The sequence below is a fragment of the Delphinus delphis genome, chromosome 7 (genome assembly GCF_949987515.2).
Source record: "Delphinus delphis chromosome 7, mDelDel1.2, whole genome shotgun sequence".
Classification (NCBI taxonomy): Eukaryota; Metazoa; Chordata; class Mammalia; order Artiodactyla; family Delphinidae; genus Delphinus; species Delphinus delphis.
The window spans coordinates 81244916-81264345 of NC_082689.1; the positions used below are offsets into that span (position 1 = coordinate 81244916).

Genomic DNA, 19430 nt, shown 5'->3' on the forward strand with positions numbered 1-19430 from the left:
ATAAACACTCATCAGCCATCTAGGGTTCCATTAGAGATTCTGGGCTCACCTAACTCCAGCAATGACATAGCGAGTAGCTGTCGTAACTGCTGAAGTAATAGTTAAAGCCCAAAGTGAGCTAGATTTCTAAAATACGAGCAGTTATCAATTTCCAAATAAAGGGTTCTGATCTCCTTTGAAAGGACTCAGTACCTTCGAGCATCTTTTACTGGTATCTGCATAGGGGATATTAAATAAAAAATGCTGATTGACTTCCCATTTTAGATCAAGACTAAGTCACCCTGACATGAGTTACCTGTTAATTCCAGTTCACAAAAACACCACAAAAAATAAAGTTCTTACAGCATAATACTGGCATCCTGCCCGCCTCCTGAAAGCACAGGGACCATCAGGATCATTTTCTTCTTCAGGTTCTGATATTGGGGACGGTACCTAGAAAAAGAGGCATGAAGCATTCCATTTACGAGTTATCAAAAGTCAACAATCTTTGTAATGGTCTAAAATTAGAATCTGATCACAAACAGTGAATCACTCCTATATTACATACAGTAGGCAGTGAATTCCCCAAAACATTTAAAGATTAGCAAAATTTTTCTATGGTTAAAAATCATTATTCTTAATGGACTGGTTCTTGCAGGTAAGCTCACATGGTATTATTGCCTAACTGTTTCTGAACATGCAAGGATTATAGGCTTAAAAAGAATTAGTATGGTTTTTATATATCCCATTTACATTTTGTAAATATTATACGTGGCCATAAATACTTTGTAATAATAGTTATGCTTCACCTATAAGTAGAGATGTTTTTACACAATAACTTTATTTCTCTATAATAAAGCCCAAAACTAGGAAGATAAAAAAGGTTTATGAATAGCCTCCCATCCCCAAAAGCCAAAAAGGTCATACATTTCACTCAAAGGGGAGTCCCTTATTTCCCCTCATTTTTATAAATCACTTTTTAAATTTAGCAGATCAGAAGCAGAGAATCAGAAGAGGAAAGAGGACCCGCTAAAAGGTAAGCAGACTGGTTGCAGAGAGAAGTACTAAGCCCACCACCTGACAGCAAAAGAATAAAGACTTTCAAAAAGCTGTCACATATTAAAAAGCATAGGACCAAGTGATACTAGGTCAAATATCCCTACATAATCTGAGTGGACCTCTAGGGCAGCACTGATATATTATACAACAGCAAACTTTATAAATGTCATCAAAAACAGATTAAATGAAATACAAATATACTCTGATATGGCAGGGAAATAATATGGTTTAGATAAATTTCTACCCATAATGGTTAAAATTTAAAAAAAAAGTTTTAGTACTTAAGTTTCAGTTGTCTCGCAATTTCACTTTGGAGTACATCTCTTTTTCTGACAACGCTGACTCAACCATATTTACTTGCAAATTACCTCACGAATCCCTCTCTTCCTATTTTGAGAGGAAAAATGCTTTCTCCACATTATTTCCAAACTGTGGTAATTACCACTGAGCAGGGTCATCCAGGGGAGAAAGGCATTTGTTTGAGGTTCCAATATACCTCCACCAACACTATGGGGGAGACACAGAAATAGTAAGCTGGGGCTAATTCTTCTTCCTGGGGAACAAAACCCAAACCTGAAATTTGAAAGGAAATCCCAAATGTGAATTTTACACTTTGATTCCTTTACAAATCATCTACCTCTTTTAAAATATATACAGGAGATGTCACAAAGCCTCAGAAATTTTTTGCATCCCTTCCTCCTGACTACCCCAGGAGGGGATTCCAGGATTTGGTCTGAGACATAGGAAGAGAGAGCTGATGTTAGGAGAATCAGAAGCATGATCGAGAAGAGACTGGGTTTTTATTCTGCTCTGCTGCAAATCAGTTGGAGAAGTCTGGTTAAAATGCTTGTTCTCTTAAGGCTCCCTATTCCTTTGTTCTTGTTTATTGGACAAAGAAGAAGCATATATTATTTTAATTATCTTTTTAGCAATAAAATCCTGATTTTGTAAGAGCTACATTCTAAATAGCTGCCTCACTGAATAATGTCCAACTCTAGGTACATGCCTACCTACAGTTTAGCAACAGGGGAATACCATTCTAAAAATTAATGTTGTCAAAGACCTAGTATAAGGACTCAGAGGAACCTAAAAGTTTCAAAATGCAATTTCATGTGGGAATGGGGACTATATGAATAAACATATGAATTTAGAACAGAAATGAAGATCCCTTAATAGATGAGGAATATATGACTAGTATGCTGAGTGTGTCTATCAGGATGGATGGACTGATTCTAGCAATAAGGGAAAAGTTTCTACTGGACATAGTATCCCCCTGGCATCATTCTTAAAGGGCTGGGAGTGTACAGCAAAACTTTACTGGCTTTTATAAATGCATTTATCTAACTATGTCATTTCTTACTTAAAATTCTTTAAGAACTTCTCAGTATATATAATGTCGATAGAGGCCATTTGCCATCTGACTACTACTCCAGGCATCATTCCGTTCACCTCCCTTCCCCTTTGTGTTTTATGCTCCAGCAATGCCAAACTGCTAGCAGTTCCCTCTAATATGCTGTTTTCTCTGCCTTGAGGCCTTCCCTACATCTTCTACCTGGGAAAGACCTACTATTTGTTCTCTCATTCCTTCAAATGTCATCTAATTAATGTCCCATGACTATTCAAAGCCCTGCCTGAGTCTAACTACATGATCCTCTGACAATTTTAATAAATGGTTTCATTTAAGTGCTTTTTAAGGGCATACGAAATTAAACACATTTTTGTGCATTTGTTACAACGCGTACGAATGCTAAAATATTATCTGGGGTAGAAAAACTAAATCATCTACAAAAGAATAAAACTAATATAATCTAGCCAAAGGGGACAAGTTTTATGTAAACTCTAGATTTTAAATAGTTACAACAACAAGGTGTTTTATGAACTGTCTTGCTTCCAAACATATCTGTCATGTTGGTTAAAAAAAAATGTTTTTTAAATCAAGTAAGTCAAAATGTTAAAATATGATAAAGCTTGTTATAGTACTCTCTTTAGGTTGCCTACAACATACAGAAAAGAAAAAAGGAGGGCATTGCTAGATCAGGTGCTAAACAATGTATGTTTTAAATTGATCCTTTAATATATAAAATAAGGTCTTGTTTTAAAGATAGCACATATGAAACAAAAATTAAGATTTTTACACTGCAAACATTTTGCTATAAAACTGTTGTGATATAACCAAATAATTATTTTCACAAGTTAAAACTTGAACCAGTTCTAAATTTTCTTTAGACTCAAATAGTTATTGCCAAACAAATTAGCAGAATTTACATTAAAAGTTGTAAAATACAATGCTGGTGGAATTATTGTTGGTGAATATTTACAATGATGTATTAAATGTCTTAAAATATTTATAATCTTTAGTTCAGGAATTCCATTTCTAATAATCTATTTTAAATACAGAAGGAAGAGGTAGAGATGTCAATTTTTGTAAAAGGGAAAGCTGAAAACCACCTAAATGCTACACAACAGAATAAACTTTATTCAACTGATAGAAAATAACAGAAGCAAATACCATTTCAGTAACAAACATAAATAACGTGGAAACTGTTTATGTCATAACATTAGGTGAAGAAAGCAAGAATCAAAACTCTAAGATGTCAATTATGTTTTAAAATATAGCAATACAAAAGACTAGAGGAAAATGTCTTTAAAATAGTTTTAAAACAAGCACCTGTGGAAATTCATCTTCATCTGAGCTGTGAAAGTCATACTGCTTAATGTCACTCTTATTGATCACAGGCAGTGTCTCAGGAGCGGGCTGCTGAGACGCTAGCAAGGCCTCTGCTTTAGGCTTCTTTGGGTACTTCTTCTTTTGACGAACCACATCAGAAGCCTCTTCTTTCAAAGACAAATGATGCGGGTGCTGTTTACATGACGATTTTTCCCCCAAAAGGAAGAAATGAAAATCATTTTAGAAAGCACGAAAAACTATACTGCTCTTTAAAAAACATACATTTTTACCCCAGAGGTGATTTTACTTTCTGGTTTTAATATGCAAAAATTATTATGTGACCATAAACTGAAAAATGTTTTGCTTTCACAAATTACAGTGAAAAATAATTATGACACTTAAATTTACTTTTTACATTGTTATCAATACTTAAACTAAGATGTTAATGATTTTTAAAAATTGTTCTATTATGCAATCCAGCATTTAAAAAGTATTTAAATTATATTTTAATTTTATTTAAATCTACTAATTAATGATGAAAATTAACAACTATTTTTATTTTTAAAATGACTTGAATTAGATTATAAATTCATAATTCATTTCTATGCTCATTTTCAATTTTTAAAAATGCCTACATGTGGGGTAACTTTTTTGAGACAGATAAGCTTATTAATTAGGAAAAAAACTTCACTTTTTCAAATGAATAATTACTGCCTCAACTGAACAATAATCAAACTGTTCTCAGGTACCCCAGAGTTCAGTGGTGGTATGTGAGAGGCCATCTGGCAAAGAGACTGACTGATGGGGTGGGTTCTAGCACCCACCTCTCTTCAACAGAGCAGCTCTGTTTCTGTTTTAACATATTGCCATTCTTTTTTTTTCTTTTTTTGGCAGTACGCAGGCCTCTCACTGCCGTGGCCTCTCCCGTTGCGGAGCACAGGCTCCAGATGCGCAGGCTCAGCGGCCATGGCTCACGGGCCCAGCCGCTCAGCGGCATGTGGGATCTTCCCGGACCACGGCACGAACCAGTGTCCCCTGCATCGGCAGGCGGACTCTCAACCACTAAGCCACCAGGGAAGCCCTGGGCATTCTTTTAATAGATAGCGATCTACTACTTTAAAAAGTTTGAAAATGACTGTTCTAAGCATCAAAGTACAAGCACTATGAAAGTGTAAAAATATTGAGGAAGTTATACCTTTCCCCATGTAGCTCAGATTTTTGTAAAAACTACTTTAGGGTCAAAAATGTTACACATGATGAAAATGTTGCTTAAATGCCAAGTTACTGAGATATAAATGGTTTTATACAATGGATGTAGCTATGACATCAAAAAGAAACCCCCAACTTCTCAGAAACTACTTATATTTTAAGGTGGGATGTGTGACAAAGGAAATATAGTTAACTATGTGAAACAGGGTAGAGCAACAATGGATGCAACCATATTTCTAAAATTAATATTTAAATAGGGTGGGTGTTTAATCTTAAAGATGATCTAAAATAAGAATCAATATATAACAAAGGCTGATTCTGTCAGTAATTTGGGGTTGAGATTTTCATATTCTATGCCTACCAATAATATGCCTTGGAAAAGCATTGATTTATCTAAAAAGGATTTTTTAAAATAATGTACAAAATGACATTTATTGTATTGTTTATGGCGAAGCAAGTGTGATTTAAAGGGTAGGTGGGCTAGATGCCTGTGATTAATAAGAAAGAACTTCGCTGTTTGAATTGACATGAGTTGAATAATGGAGGAGTCTTCCTGCTCCACATTCTTCCTTGACCTTTAGGAATGAACCCATGAAAACTGAGGATTGTGCACATTTTTAAAAGATGAATTTTCCACAAACACCCTAAGTCACTTTTAAAATCTTGCTACACAGTACAGCTCTACTGTCTAAATGCTCAGCCAATAACCTGTTTCTTTTTAAAATCTAAGCTCCTTAAAGGTTTTATTAATTTTTGTATTTTTCAACTTAATACTTTAATATTCACTTGGAACAGTGAATAATGAATAAATATAATTCTTCAGTCTAAGAAACTAAAGTAATTACTAGTGCTCTTTATTAGGAAGAAACTGTGATCCAGAAGTTATAGGACTTTTTCAAGTCAAGACAGATAGCAACTGATAAATGCTGGTTATGGCAATGGTGATGACAAAAAGAATAAGAATAACTTCCAATAGTCTCAATGAGGAAAGCTTTAATTTTAGATTTTGATGCCTGCCACTATGATGCAGGATTTGCTGCATGATAATAACTCGTGATAATAACTAAGCTTTAATTACCCATATTCTATAAAGAAGCAGACAGCATAGTTGAAAGCACACTGTCTTTGATGTTAGACCTAGACTCTGCCACTTAACAACTTTATGATCTGGAAGTCACACAGAGGTAAAAATCTATCTCAAAGGGAAGTTATAAGGATTAATGAATCAACGTGTGTATAAAAAATCCTAGCAAAGTGCTTGGCAAAAAGTAGGAACTCAAGCATGTTAATAACTTTCTTCTTTAACCAAACTATTATAAGACAACTTCAGAAAACAACTATCTGATCAATACTACCATAGATGCTTCTCCCCAGAAGATACTCACCTTAGTTTTACATTCTTGGACTTTGTGATGATTTCCATTATGATGAGTTGCTGGAGTGGCATATAACTCTTTTTCTGATCTATTGATCTTCACTTCATTAAGGATTTCACCACCATAGTCTCCCAAATGATATCTTGAAAAGGAAATAATATATAAGAAAATGTTACAGTTTAAAAATAAAAAAGAAATAAAAAACCAATGATACTTCATTTACTTGGAACACAACTAATCAAACAGAGCCAACAATTAATCAGATTATTCTTTTTTTTTTTTTTTTTTTTGCGGTACGCGGGCCTCTCACTGTTGTGGTCTCTCCCATTGCGGAGCACAGGCTCCGGACGCGCAGGCTCAGCGGCCATGGCTCACGGGCCCAGCTGCTCTGCAGCATGTGGGATCTTCCCGGACCGGGGCACGAACCCGTGTCCCCTGCATCGGCAGGTGGACTCTCAACCACTGCGCCACCAGGGAAGCCCAATCAGATTATTCTTAAGAGAGAAAACTTACGGGAATAAAGAAGCCCATATTTGGGATTTAGTAAAAACAAAACCATCCCCCACCCCCACCCATCTAATCTCTAAGGGACACAGAAGACGGAATCCTCATATATTTTATATTTTCAAGCACTAGGAAATGATGTTTAGAATGCTTACCTCAGTAAACACACAAAATTTTGTTAGGTTTAGCACAGTCTACTTAATTATGTAGGAAAAGGATGATTACATCAGAGAATACATTTTCAAAATGCAATGAAACAAGTATTTCCTAACTAATCAGAAAATAAAATCAAATAAACATTTATCTCTCTCAAATTTTGTTTAATAGAAACTTTAATTCAGAGAACTGGATAAAATGATCTCCAAGTTCTTTTCTAAATACAACTCAATGATTCTGCAACAACAACAAAAAATTACATATAACGGATCTACACTACACACAAAAATATCCCCCAAATTTGCAACCCGAACTGGTAACTTAATCTGATTTTTAAAACAAAAAAGTAGTAATCACAATTTTCAAAAAATGTAGATTTTGTTATATAATCAATTTCAGTTGTTATAAAGCTTAAATTTGGTTACATTTTGCCTATCATTTGACTAAAGCTGTTACTGGTTTGTAATAGTAGCAATGTTACCTTTTTTCCACAACTTCTAAGGTTAAGTGCAATAATTCTCGTTTTGTTTTCTCTCTTCTCTTAATCATTTCCAAAATTGTTATAGCTCTACTAAACTCTCGTCTCAGCTTCAACATCTTTTCATAAGAGGCTTCATCATTCTTACGATTCTATTGAAAATAACAAGTTTAGAAGAATAAATCCAATTGTCCACATTTCCAGCTTCATTCAACAAAATCTTATCAGACCCAAATTCATTCTATAAAAGCAAAATGTTAAAAAATCATCTAAAAAGCAACTACATTAAGAGGACCTATTTAACTCTGAAAATAAAAGTATAAGCAAATATCTCAATAAATATTAAAAAAAAATGTTGCCAGCTGTTGAAAAGATGGAATGACATAGAAGGGATAATTCCAATGTAAATAAAATTTTTAAAGTCTGTCTGAAACAAAACCTACTATATCAGAAAAATGCAGTCTTTTCATTTGGTTACAAGGTATTTTGCAATGACAGAGGGAAAGAGTTGTCAAATCAAGGTTACCTAAAAATAGCTAAAATGAGAAGCTTATTTGGGGGCTGGACAGTTCAATACACTACAGTGTAAACAATCATAATGATAAGCAAAGCTTCACTTCAGAAACTCAGATATAAAACTGATTATGGGATATAAAGGATCTCAAGGAATCGAATGATCATGCTTCAGTGTAGTAACACCTAATTACAGAGTAGAAAAGACATCCAGTGAAAAGTCTGAATTTCATTAGAAGTTCTTACTTTGAACTGTAAGAAGTAACTTGAACTAACTCACAGGTGAAAGTCCTATCATAACTAGAGAAGGCTCAATTGTAATTAGCAGCATCATTTGCATATAAAAGTAACTGTTAATAAAAATATTTTGTTCAATCAAATATCCACAGAATACTTACTTTATATTAGGCATGGAACTATTTGTTTTAAAATAGACCACTACCACCCCTCATTCTGTATGTCTAGACAGACTGCATTTAAGCAAGCTTTCCATACCTGACTTAATAAAGCAATATGACATTAGAAAGAACCCAAAGAAAGCCAGGTTTCATACTGGAGGATTATAAAAGAGAAAATAAAACTTGAGAAAGATTCAAAGTTTTACTTTTTTCCTTTTGTGTATAGTTACTTGTATTTGAAAATTAATCATCACCTATAAAACATTACCTAAACTAAGTCCCATTAAGGTAGTGCATACTGAATATTAAAAAATACTATGTTAATAAATCATTCTTTTATCTTATCCAAAGGAAATCAATCTTTTTTCCCCCTTCAGCAGTACTATGTGAGAAAAGGCAAAAATCTAAAGCATGGTATTAAGCAAATATTTTTTTGTAACCAGGCAGCAATAATACCTTCCGAATGAAAAAAAACTAACATTACCAAGAGCAAATATTAAAAGTGCTCACTCTGTACAAAGTATTGCACATGTCCCCTATGCTCAAAAGGCTTAAAGTCTAATAAGAATGAGAGATATACAGATTCAAAAGATGAATAATAATAGCAGCTGAACCAAAAGTGCACCAGAACCTTTTAAAATTGTCCTCCTTTTCACTAAGGGTTCCTCTTGGACTGTATGCTTCTCTCCTTTCTTACTCATTCATTTCCCGCTCTCTTTAGGCCCAAATAACTAGTGTTCCTAATTTTTCTTTACCCCAGTCCTGCCCTTTCTGCTCTACTTTGTAACCTTTTATTGTGAAATAATTTCAGATTACAAAAAAGTTACAAAAAAAGTATAAACAATTCCCATATATCTTCATTCAGATTCTCCAAAGGTTAATATTTTACACTTGCTTTATGTATCTCTCTTTATGTATGTATCTATATATGTATGTACATACACATCGTTATGGACCGAATGTTTGCATCTCCTGATAACTCATATGTTGAAATCCTAACTCTCCAATGTGATTTTTATTTGGAGGTAAGGCCTTTGGGAGTCCTGTAGAATGGATTAGTACCCTAAGAGACCCCAGAGAGATCTCTTGCCCCATCTGCCATGTGAGGACACAGCAAGAGGACCATCTATGAAACAGAAAGTGGTCCCTCAATAGTCACCAAATCTGATGGTACCTGGAACTTGGACTTCCCAACCTCCAGAACTGAGAAATAAATGTTTGCTGTTTAAGCCACCCAGTCTAATGCATTCTTGTTACAACAGCTCAAATGAACTAAGACACAATATACATGTATATATATAAACACATACACACATACATAAACTTTTAGCAATGGTGTTTTAAATATTTTCGAGAAAAGTTGAAGATATAATGCTCCTTTATCCCCTAAACACTTTAATATATTTTCTAAAAACAACGATAATCTCTTATACAATCACAGTACCATTATCGAAATCAGAAAATTAACATTGATATAAAAACTATTACTTAACTTACTGACTTTATTCATATTTCACCAATTGTCCCATTAATGTCCTTCACAGCAAGAAATAGTTATATACATATTTTATATATTTATATAATGTTGCTATAAAGGACATTAATGGGACAATAATAACTTTATTATTAAAATTCATTAATAATAATAAATTCTTTTTCCTGGTCTAGGACCCGATTCAGGATTAAAATTGCGTTTAGCTGTCATGTCTCTTTACTCTCCTATAATTTGGAATAGTTCCTCTGTCTTTCTATGGTGATCATAACCTTGATAGTTTCAAAGAGCAGAAGCCACTTATTTTTGTAGAATGTTCCTCAGTTTGGGTTTCTTTGATGTTTTTCCGCAATTAAATTCATGTTGTAAACTTTTGGTAGGACCATCACAGAAGAGATACTGTGTCTCTCACTCAGCATATCAGGAGTTAAATGATACCTATTTGTCCCATTACTGCCCCATTGATCACTTGATTAAGATGGTGCTTGCCAGATTTCTCTAGTCAAATTAGTATTTTTCCTTTTTTAATTAAAAAGTATGCTGTGGGACTTACATAAGCATCTTGTTTCTCATCAAATTTCCCCCATCAGTTTAGCTTCCATTAATTCTAACTTTTGCCAGAAACAATTGCTACTATGGTGGTTGCCAAATGGTGATTTTTGAACTCCATCATTCCACTGACATTTATAAGTTGGAAATCTATGGTAAGGAAAAGTGTTCTCTTTCACCTATCAATCAATCAATCAATCAATCAATCATCTACTTATCCATCTATCCATCCATCCATTTACATCAGTATAGACTCATGGGTTACTTTATGGGTTATAATCCATTACTCTCCTTATTTTGACATACAAACTTGCCCACATCTGATCAGCAGGGTCACCCTTTAAGCTGGCTCCTGAGGCCTTCTAACATGGCTCCAACATTCTTCAATCACATTCTTATATTCTGGCAAAGCAGAATGTTCCAAGCTTATCTTTATGCTTTCCTAGCACCAGACCTAAAATCATTTTTCTAAGGAGTCCTGGTTCCCTTTAATGGAAAATAGTATTTAAAATCAAGATTTACATGCGAGTGTAATTGCTTCTATACCCTCTCGCAAACAGAGCTAGGAAATAAGCCTGTAATATATTTATGTACATACCCATGCATAGATCTATATCTATTTCTAGCTGTATCAATATTAAAAACTGTAAGTTCATACTGACATCTTTTCTGTGCTTTTAAGATGGCCCTACTCCCTATATTCAAATCTACTCAATTCCCTTTACCCTTCTTCACAACTGTCTCTGCTTGGAGCAAATTCCTGTCTTCTTGTTCCAGTTACATATTATAGTTCTGACCAACTGCCAAATCTATAGGGAAGTGGCTTTCAAACTGCTGTAATTTAGAGTTAACTATAGATCTTTTTAAACCAAGGCTAATTCACGAGTGATTGTTATGTGCAGCCAGACTGAGAACCACTACCCTGGAAGTTTCCTCTCCCAACTATCTTGCCACACAGAGGGAGGAGAGAAGGCACAAACGCTAACAGTTTTACCTATGGGGTTAAACATATAAACGTATATGCTGATTCAAGACTTCCCAGTCAGTGCACTCAGAGATGCTGGTACCTTAACACCATGTTATTTGAGAATGTCCTAAAGCACTTAACCACTCCCAAACTAAACATTAGTTTAATGATTAAAATTAAATTATAGACTTCCAAGCAAATATTTCAGAAGTCCTTTACTCTAGCTTTTGCATCAGCTATATAAATGTTTTTACGTTTGTGGGAATAGAAAAGGAAGCAGAGGACCTCTGTTAGCTGGTATTCATTGTTGCATATCTCAATGCCTGACCACCTCCTGAACACCTAGGGTGTCCACTCTCGATTGCTTTCCTAACTTTCTCATTTTAAAACTCATACACATTTCTAAGCAGCAAGAGTGTACATGAAAGGGAATAGTTTTTGGTCCCATAACTGAAAACAGAGAGGAATAAAAATACCATTGGAAAAGAAAATATACCACCTTGGAGAGGAAGATGAAAATAACAGGTAAGAGAAAGGGTAGGAATCAGAGTGTCAGGAAAATGCTGGCCTAGTTATTACACAATGGAGAAATGCCTAAACACAGGAACCTATTTCTAGCAATTCTCAAAACACACTGGTTAGAAAATAGTGATTTAACCTATTTAAGAATAAAACATATTTAAACATTTGTAATATTGTTTGTATGTCAATAAATACTGATAATTTTAAGTACTTCATACCCATTCACTAAAAGAAGCCCAACAGTACTTTTCCTTCAAAAGACATTGCTCTAAGTCTATCTTTTGCAATATATCTGAATCAATTACATTTCTTTTAAAAAGTAACTGGAAGTTCAGATTTTTTCAATAATCCAGATAAACCTCTCCTTCCTCATGTCCATATTTATAAAGCTTTACTGTATTTACAAACTCATCTCATTATAGTCTTTTCTAAACAATGCACTAAATCTTCAAGAAATAGCTAATATTTCCTTAGCTAAGAACCAACACACCAAACTGAAAATTCAGTCTGGGTTAGGGAATGTCATACACAATTGGGAAATCCAAGAAAGAGTTATAAAAACTCTGGTTGTTAACCAGTAGGGAAGTTTCCCCTATAATGTACTATCCCTGGCAGCTGTTATGCTTCACAGCTGTTATATTAACAGCTGACAAGGACAAGCATTCAAGAGAATGAGAAAGCATTCTCATTCAGGAGAAACAGGAATCCACAGAAAATGCTTTGCCTCCAATTATAATTCCTCATGGTTTTTACATTTATATGTTCCTAATATTCTGCAATGTTAGAGAATGTGTTACCATGTCTGATGTTTACCGTTAATTATGAGAAATGGAAGGCAGTGACTACCATCTGAAATAATGCTTTCTTCTATACTGTATCATTTCACAGCCTGAGACCCCATTTCTCTTAAAATTCTGGCTCATCTTGCTTCTGAAAGCCAGATTAGGACAAGTTTGTCAATTCGAAATCTGACACAACTGACAACTCAGAAAAGGAGAAAAAGGTTCCATTGTGTTACTTGCGACTGTTAGCAGAACAGGCTTGAAAATGAACCTTTCCCAACTTCCCATGACCCCACAGTAGTTAGAGGGAGTAAAGTCCATTTTCACATGCATGATTTAGAATATGGTTTCAAAGGAACTCTTAAGCTTCCCAAACAGAGGATATGTATAGAATGTACAGTTTACTGAAGAATTCAAAACTTCAGAGTTTTCTTCCTAACACGAATTTCCTCACATCACTTCAACTGCAAGCCTAAAATGGTATAACCAATAGATTTATAAAGCCCATAGGTATTAAATAAACATTGCAAACAACTGGGGGACAGAAGCTACTGAATAGCAGCCTTTCTAATATAAAGTTCAACAATGTCATTAGCTTCTCTTTATATTCGAATTACTGAAAATTACTCAAGCTATCAGCAAAATAAAAATATTGGTCTTAAATACTATCAAGGTACATTCAGTTAAATCTAATTTGCATATTACCTTTCTTTCTTTATTTTTTAAACATCTTTATTGGAGCATAATTGCTTTACAATGGTGTGTTAGTTTCTGCTTTATAACAAAGTGAATCAGTTATACATATACATATGTTCCCATATCTCTTCCTTCTTGCGTCTCCCTCCCTCCCACCCTCCCTATCCCCACCCCTCTAGGTGGACACAAAGCACATAGCTGATCTCCCTGTGCTATGTGGTTACTTCCCACTAGCTATCTATTTTACGTTTGGTAGTGTATATATGTCCATGCCACTCTCTCACTTTGTCACAGCTTACCCTTCCCCCTCCCCATATCCTCAAGTCCATGCTCTAGTAAGACGCAGACCTACTACAGCATATTACCTTTCGAGTTTGCATTTTCTCTGTTCTCCTCCGAAAGGCAACATAAGGGTCATTGTTGGTAGAGCCATCTCTTTTCTCTTGTTTTATCTGAGGAATGAGGGATGGTCCCCTGCAGTTTTTACGTTTTCTCACCCAGTAGTCATATACAGCTTTAATAAGGTAATCATCTTCGTTTAGCAGCAGTTTTGCTTCTTGAAGTGTTACAAGCTAAATAAAAAATAAAAATGTCATCAACTACAATGCTTAAAAAAAATTAAAATTAAACTATACCTACAGGAAAAAATGTGATCAGTCTAACAATTATGATCAGATACCATGATGGCAGAAAACACAATTCGAACAAAGACTTTATTAAGATTTACCAAAATTAGAATTTTGCCCTAAGAGGTAGTGCGTTCCACCACTTAAAATATTTAAGAAGCCTGGATTAATGATAAGACGACAACAGATTTATGACTCAGGAAAGTCTTGAGCTGGAAGACATCCAGGGTCCTTCAAAATTCTGATATTCTGGGATTCCACACATTGGAGGATCTACTAGTTTTCAATAGTCTAGTAGCTTCTTTCAGTGTTTTTGTTTTTCAACAGAAACTAGAATTTACAGGTGGTTTCTTTTTACCTCCCTCCAAAATAAACTATGAATATTTTCCAACGTATTGCAACTAAATAAACACATGCCTCCTTTGAAATTGAAAAGGACAAACTTAGCATGTTTCCAGAAGTCTCAACACTATGCAATCTTGAATTTCTTGTACCAATTACATATATAAACAATTCCTCTAACAAAGCTGATTAAATACTAGAGAATCCTTGTTCTAAACACTCATTTTGTTAATGACATTGTCATGTCTGGGACAGTGGCATCTCAGGGATCTATTTCTCCTTTATCAGTGCAGCCAATATATGCTGACATTATCTCAAAGTAAAGTTTGTAGAAATTTGCTTGGTCACATCTGTTTCCTTGCTCCTTGTGAAGATCAGAGAGGCTAATCAGCTTTAGTAAGATGGATTAGGGGTTACACATATCCATTTATAGTGAAGCTTAGAAAAAGATTATGGAGTTTTAGAGCTGTGAACCCTTACTGAAGTGATGCTATCCCAATCTTTTTACTTTTATCATTCTAGAGATGAAGATTCATTTTCAAAACAAATTGAGATATCTCCTAAAAACTTGGAAATGAGGGGAAAATTTTTATCACTGAAATTTTAAGATCAACATACTAATCAATTTGCAGGTTGTAGGAATTCATTTGAAGAAAGCATGACTTAGCAAATAAATTTTTGCTATGATCTGACTTCTCATATTGGTATAACTTCATGGAATAAATGTAATAATCACCTGGACTTCCAGTCCTATGATGGTGCTTACTAAAGCTAATTAGTTGGTTTCTTATTATAATTTGGCTGCCAAGATGGTTTGACCACAGGAAGAGAATACAGACGGTATCAACTCAAGTATTCTAGTCCACATGACAATAAAATTATAAGTGGCCATTCTTTGGTTTATTCAAAGTCTCAGTGGAGTCAGCTTAACTGCATCTGAGACACCGAGTAACTTGACCTTTAAAGTGGAAAGCCGGAGCCTGAAACATGAGATCAAACCAAAAGAACCAATATTTCCAAACATCAACTTTAAGTGGACACTCTCCCACTGTTAGCTGAAGTTCTCTGGAATGGTGATGTGTGCCTCCAAAGTCTACAAGGACGGTGGCAGAATAAAAATAGAGCTTTCTGGATCTAACAAAATTCCACCAAATGCTTAGAGCATAGCATAACTGGTAGCTCTCATGTGCTCTGGGGACCAAAGGGAAACAATGCTGTGACATGCTATACGTGCTTCAGCTGTTTGGTCATTCTGCTTCTGATAAAATTTTATAACCTTCACTAATTAAATCAAGAACTTAATCTAACCTTTGAGTGGGGAGGAAGATAATCTCTTTCCTTCAACCAGCAGAGCAGTGGTGAGTTTCTTATATAACAACATTATCAAAATAACACTGCTTCCTATCTTCCTGCAGGAGGTGTCAGGAGATTAAAACACTGCCTCAGATTTTCTTCTCTGGTGCTTCTTGCCCCTGCTTTCAGAAATGTCCTTCTGCCTCATGCTTAAGTACCCTCTTTATATCTGAGGTAATAAGAATTCAATACACAGTTTAAACATCCTGACATTACTTTCCTATGTTAGCTGTAAGTCAACAACTGCTGTTTTTATATTGTCACATGGCCAATTTTTATTTTATTGGATAATTTTGGTTTTAGTCATTCTGTAAAACTTATCTTTAGCTATTCTAGGGCAACTAGTATCAGTGCCTCTCTGCTATCATGGTGACAGCATCAATTTGAGTGGACAAGAACTATTTACAGATAAAGTAGTCACAAATTATGTGACATGATTAAAAATCCACAAAAATCAGAATCCTACTACTTTTATACCTAAGGAAAAAGTTCTGCCATTTAGCATTTCATCTACTAGAAAGCAGTAGAAACCAGTATTCCAGTGGCAAAGGGGTCTGTGATAAATTTATTATTTCCAAGACAGCTCTGACTTACTTGATTTACTTATTTTGGGGGCTTAGGGATGGGAGATAAAAATTCTTCTTTTTCTAGACTGCAACAAGCTCCATCATTTAGTTTGCTTATATACAAAACTCATGGTCTAGCAATTTCAATAAATGCACAAATTTAATACACAAATGAATAAATTACATGTAAAAATTAATGCTTTTACATATAAAATAGCCAACTAAGCAGTAAGTAGTTAATAACTACTATCAGCCATCATTTGTGCTACAGGTTGTGGGGAAGATAACAAAAAAAACTTTAAGAAAATCCAATACTTAAAGAAATTTACAGTATGGGAATTAAGGTTAAACAAATACAAATTGAACAATAAGAGAACGTAAGAACTTTGCAACTGAGTATTAGTGCAGTAAGATAGAGGACACAGTCACAAAAAACTCCATCTGAGAGTGCCTGTGTTGGCAGCTTACAGTACAAGAATAAATTCTGAGGATAGATACCAAAGGAAAAGAACAAGAGGTAGAGGAGCAAAGGAAGAGGAGATGAAGAAACAAGAAGAATCAGGAAAGATGGAGGTCAACAAATCCAATACTACAGGGATATTAAGTAGGACGCAGACTAAAAAGAGACTCCTGGATGATAATTAGGAGGCCATCAGTGACCTTAAACAGTGCAATATCAGTAAACTAAAATGGACTAAAAGGTAAACAATATGGCTTACCTTTTGAAAATTTAACTGTGACTTAATAAAAAAGGAGAGACGTAGGGTAGTAGTTTATTGAAAATTTAGGGACTAAAGGAAAAGGATTTTAAAAACCCACAAGATCCTGAGTTTTGGGAGTCACTGGAGAGAGAATGAATACAGTATAGGATCATCTGGAGTTAAGAGAGTAAGTTAAGTTTTGAAAAGGTTAAACTTGAGAGGTCTGTGGACCATCTAGATGGAGATGCCAACAGTCAGCACAAAAAGAGAAAAAAGAAAATCCTGGGGCTTGAGAAAGTGGTCAAGGCTAAAGGCATAGGTATTACTATAACCATAAAAATGCTCGATGAGGTGATATTACCCCCCAAAATAATCAGGACAAGAATACCAAGAACAGAATTTCAAGAAACCCTGATGTTTGCAGGAGTTGAATGAAACGGAGTCAGTAAAAGAAAATTAGAAGGAATGGTCATAAAAAAATCATAAGAAAACCAAAAGGACATGAATTGTATTCAAAAGAACAAAGGTGAGGACAATTTGAAGAAATAAGGAGAACTCAAATAAGACAAAGGATGGGAACTGAAAATAATCACAGACTTTGGCAACAAGAGTTTTCAATAATGACTTCATTGCAATAGTGTCCACAGAATAATGCCAGCAGAAGCTTCTGCCCCAGTCCATCTTTTATGTCTTTCTCTACCAACTTAAGAAATATTGGTTTAACCACAAACTTGATTCCTTGCCCTGGGATCTGGTACTATCCTAGCCCCCAAAAAGAGAAAATAAAGAACTCCATGAACCCCCCAGATCAGACACTTGGAATGAGGGGAGGCTTTTGCTATCTTTAATCCTTGGTTCTATTAATAAGACAATTTTCTTGTTCCTGTAACAAAGCCTTCACCTTAATCTCCTCTGCAGAAAGCAGATGCTATCAAGCGCTGAGAACCTAGCCAGTTGTTTTAGAGTCTGGAAGCTTGCCACTGAGCAAAGAGAACTAAAATAGGATGGTGCTGATTATAGTGCATAATTTACTGTTTACATGCTTTTTGTTTATCTTGTACCCACTTAGATGATAAGCTCCACAAGGGCAGAACTTCTGTCACTTGTCTTGCTCACCTGAGCACTAAATAAATATTACTAACTAAATGAAAAAAAGCAAATTACAGAACACACGGAAGAAGGCTTCTGATGATATAATTTCAACCACCATGAGAATTTTGAAGCAATCATGGAAAACAGAAGAAATGCCAAAAGTCTGATCAAGCCTAGGTTTGCTAGGAAAATTTACACATAAAGAAGAAAAACTGAAATTATATCTGATGCCAGTGATCAAAATCCTAGGAAAACTGTGAGCACTAATTATAATGAGTATCAATTTGATAATTAAACAAATTTCCAATAAAAAAAGACAATCCCTCAAAAAACAAATTAAGTTGAATTTTACAAACTTCAGTTTTAATGTACTTTTTTGGACAGTACACTAGATATTACTTTCCATCTAAGTGGGGGACGGGTCCCATCCAAAAAAATGAGATGACAAGAAAAATATGTTACGGACAAAGGAGCAAGGTAAAAACCTACAAGACCAAATAAATGAAGAGGAAATAGGAAACCTACCTGAAAAAGAATTCAGAGTAATGATAGCAAAGATGATCCAAAATCTCGGAAATAGAATGGAGGCATGGACTGAGAAAATACAAGAAATCTTTAACAAAGACCTAGAAGAACTATAAACAACAAACAAAAGGGGATGAACACAATAACTGAAATGAAAAATACACTAGAAGGAATCAATATTAGAATAACTGAGACAGAAGAGCAAATAAGTGAGCTGGAAGTATGGTAGAAATAACTGAGGAAGAGCAGAATAAAGAAAAAAGAATGAAAAGAGAATTGAGGACAGCTTCAGAGACCTCTGGGACAACATTAAATGCACCAACGTTCGAATTATAGGGGTCTCAGAAGAAGAGAAAGAGAAAGGGTCTGAGAAAATATCTGAAGAGATTATAGTAAAAAACTGCCCTAACATGGGAAAAGAAAGAGCCACCCATGTCCAGGAAGCACAGTGTCCCATACAGGATAAACCCTAGCAGAACACAGTGAGACACATATTAATCAAACTAACAAAAATTAAATTCAAAGAAAAAATATTAAAAGTGGCAAGGGAAAACAACAAATAACATACAAAGGAATCCCTCTAAGGTTATCAACTGATTTTTCAGCAGAAACTCTGCAGGCCACAAAGGAGTGGCAGGATATATTTAAAGTGATGAAAGGGAAAAACCTACAACCAAGGTTACTCTACCCAGCAAGGATCTCATTCAGATTTGATGGAGAAATTAAAAGCTTTACAGACAAGCAAAAGCTAAGAGAATTCAGAACCCCAAACCAGCTTTACAGCAAATGCTAAAGGAATTTCTCTAGGTGGGAAACACAAGAGAAGAAAAAGACCCACAAAAGCAAACCCAAATCAATTAAGAAAATGGTAATAGGA

At 34.9% G+C, this 19430-nt stretch overlaps 1 protein-coding gene across 1 annotated transcript in view; it reads right to left on the bottom strand.

The window, feature by feature from the left end:
• EPC2 (enhancer of polycomb homolog 2) overlaps nucleotides 1–19430 on the bottom strand; it is a 108594-nt gene that overhangs the window by 16349 nt on the left and 72815 nt on the right. Inside the window, exons 4-8 of the mRNA XM_060016839.1 lie at nucleotides 13714–13920; nucleotides 7433–7581; nucleotides 6301–6433; nucleotides 3707–3898; nucleotides 343–432 (exon numbers count right to left, since the gene is read on the bottom strand). Of these exons, the coding sequence (XP_059872822.1) occupies nucleotides 343–432; nucleotides 3707–3898; nucleotides 6301–6433; nucleotides 7433–7581; nucleotides 13714–13920 (771 nt within the window). The remainder of the gene's footprint in view (nucleotides 1–342; nucleotides 433–3706; nucleotides 3899–6300; nucleotides 6434–7432; nucleotides 7582–13713; nucleotides 13921–19430) is intronic.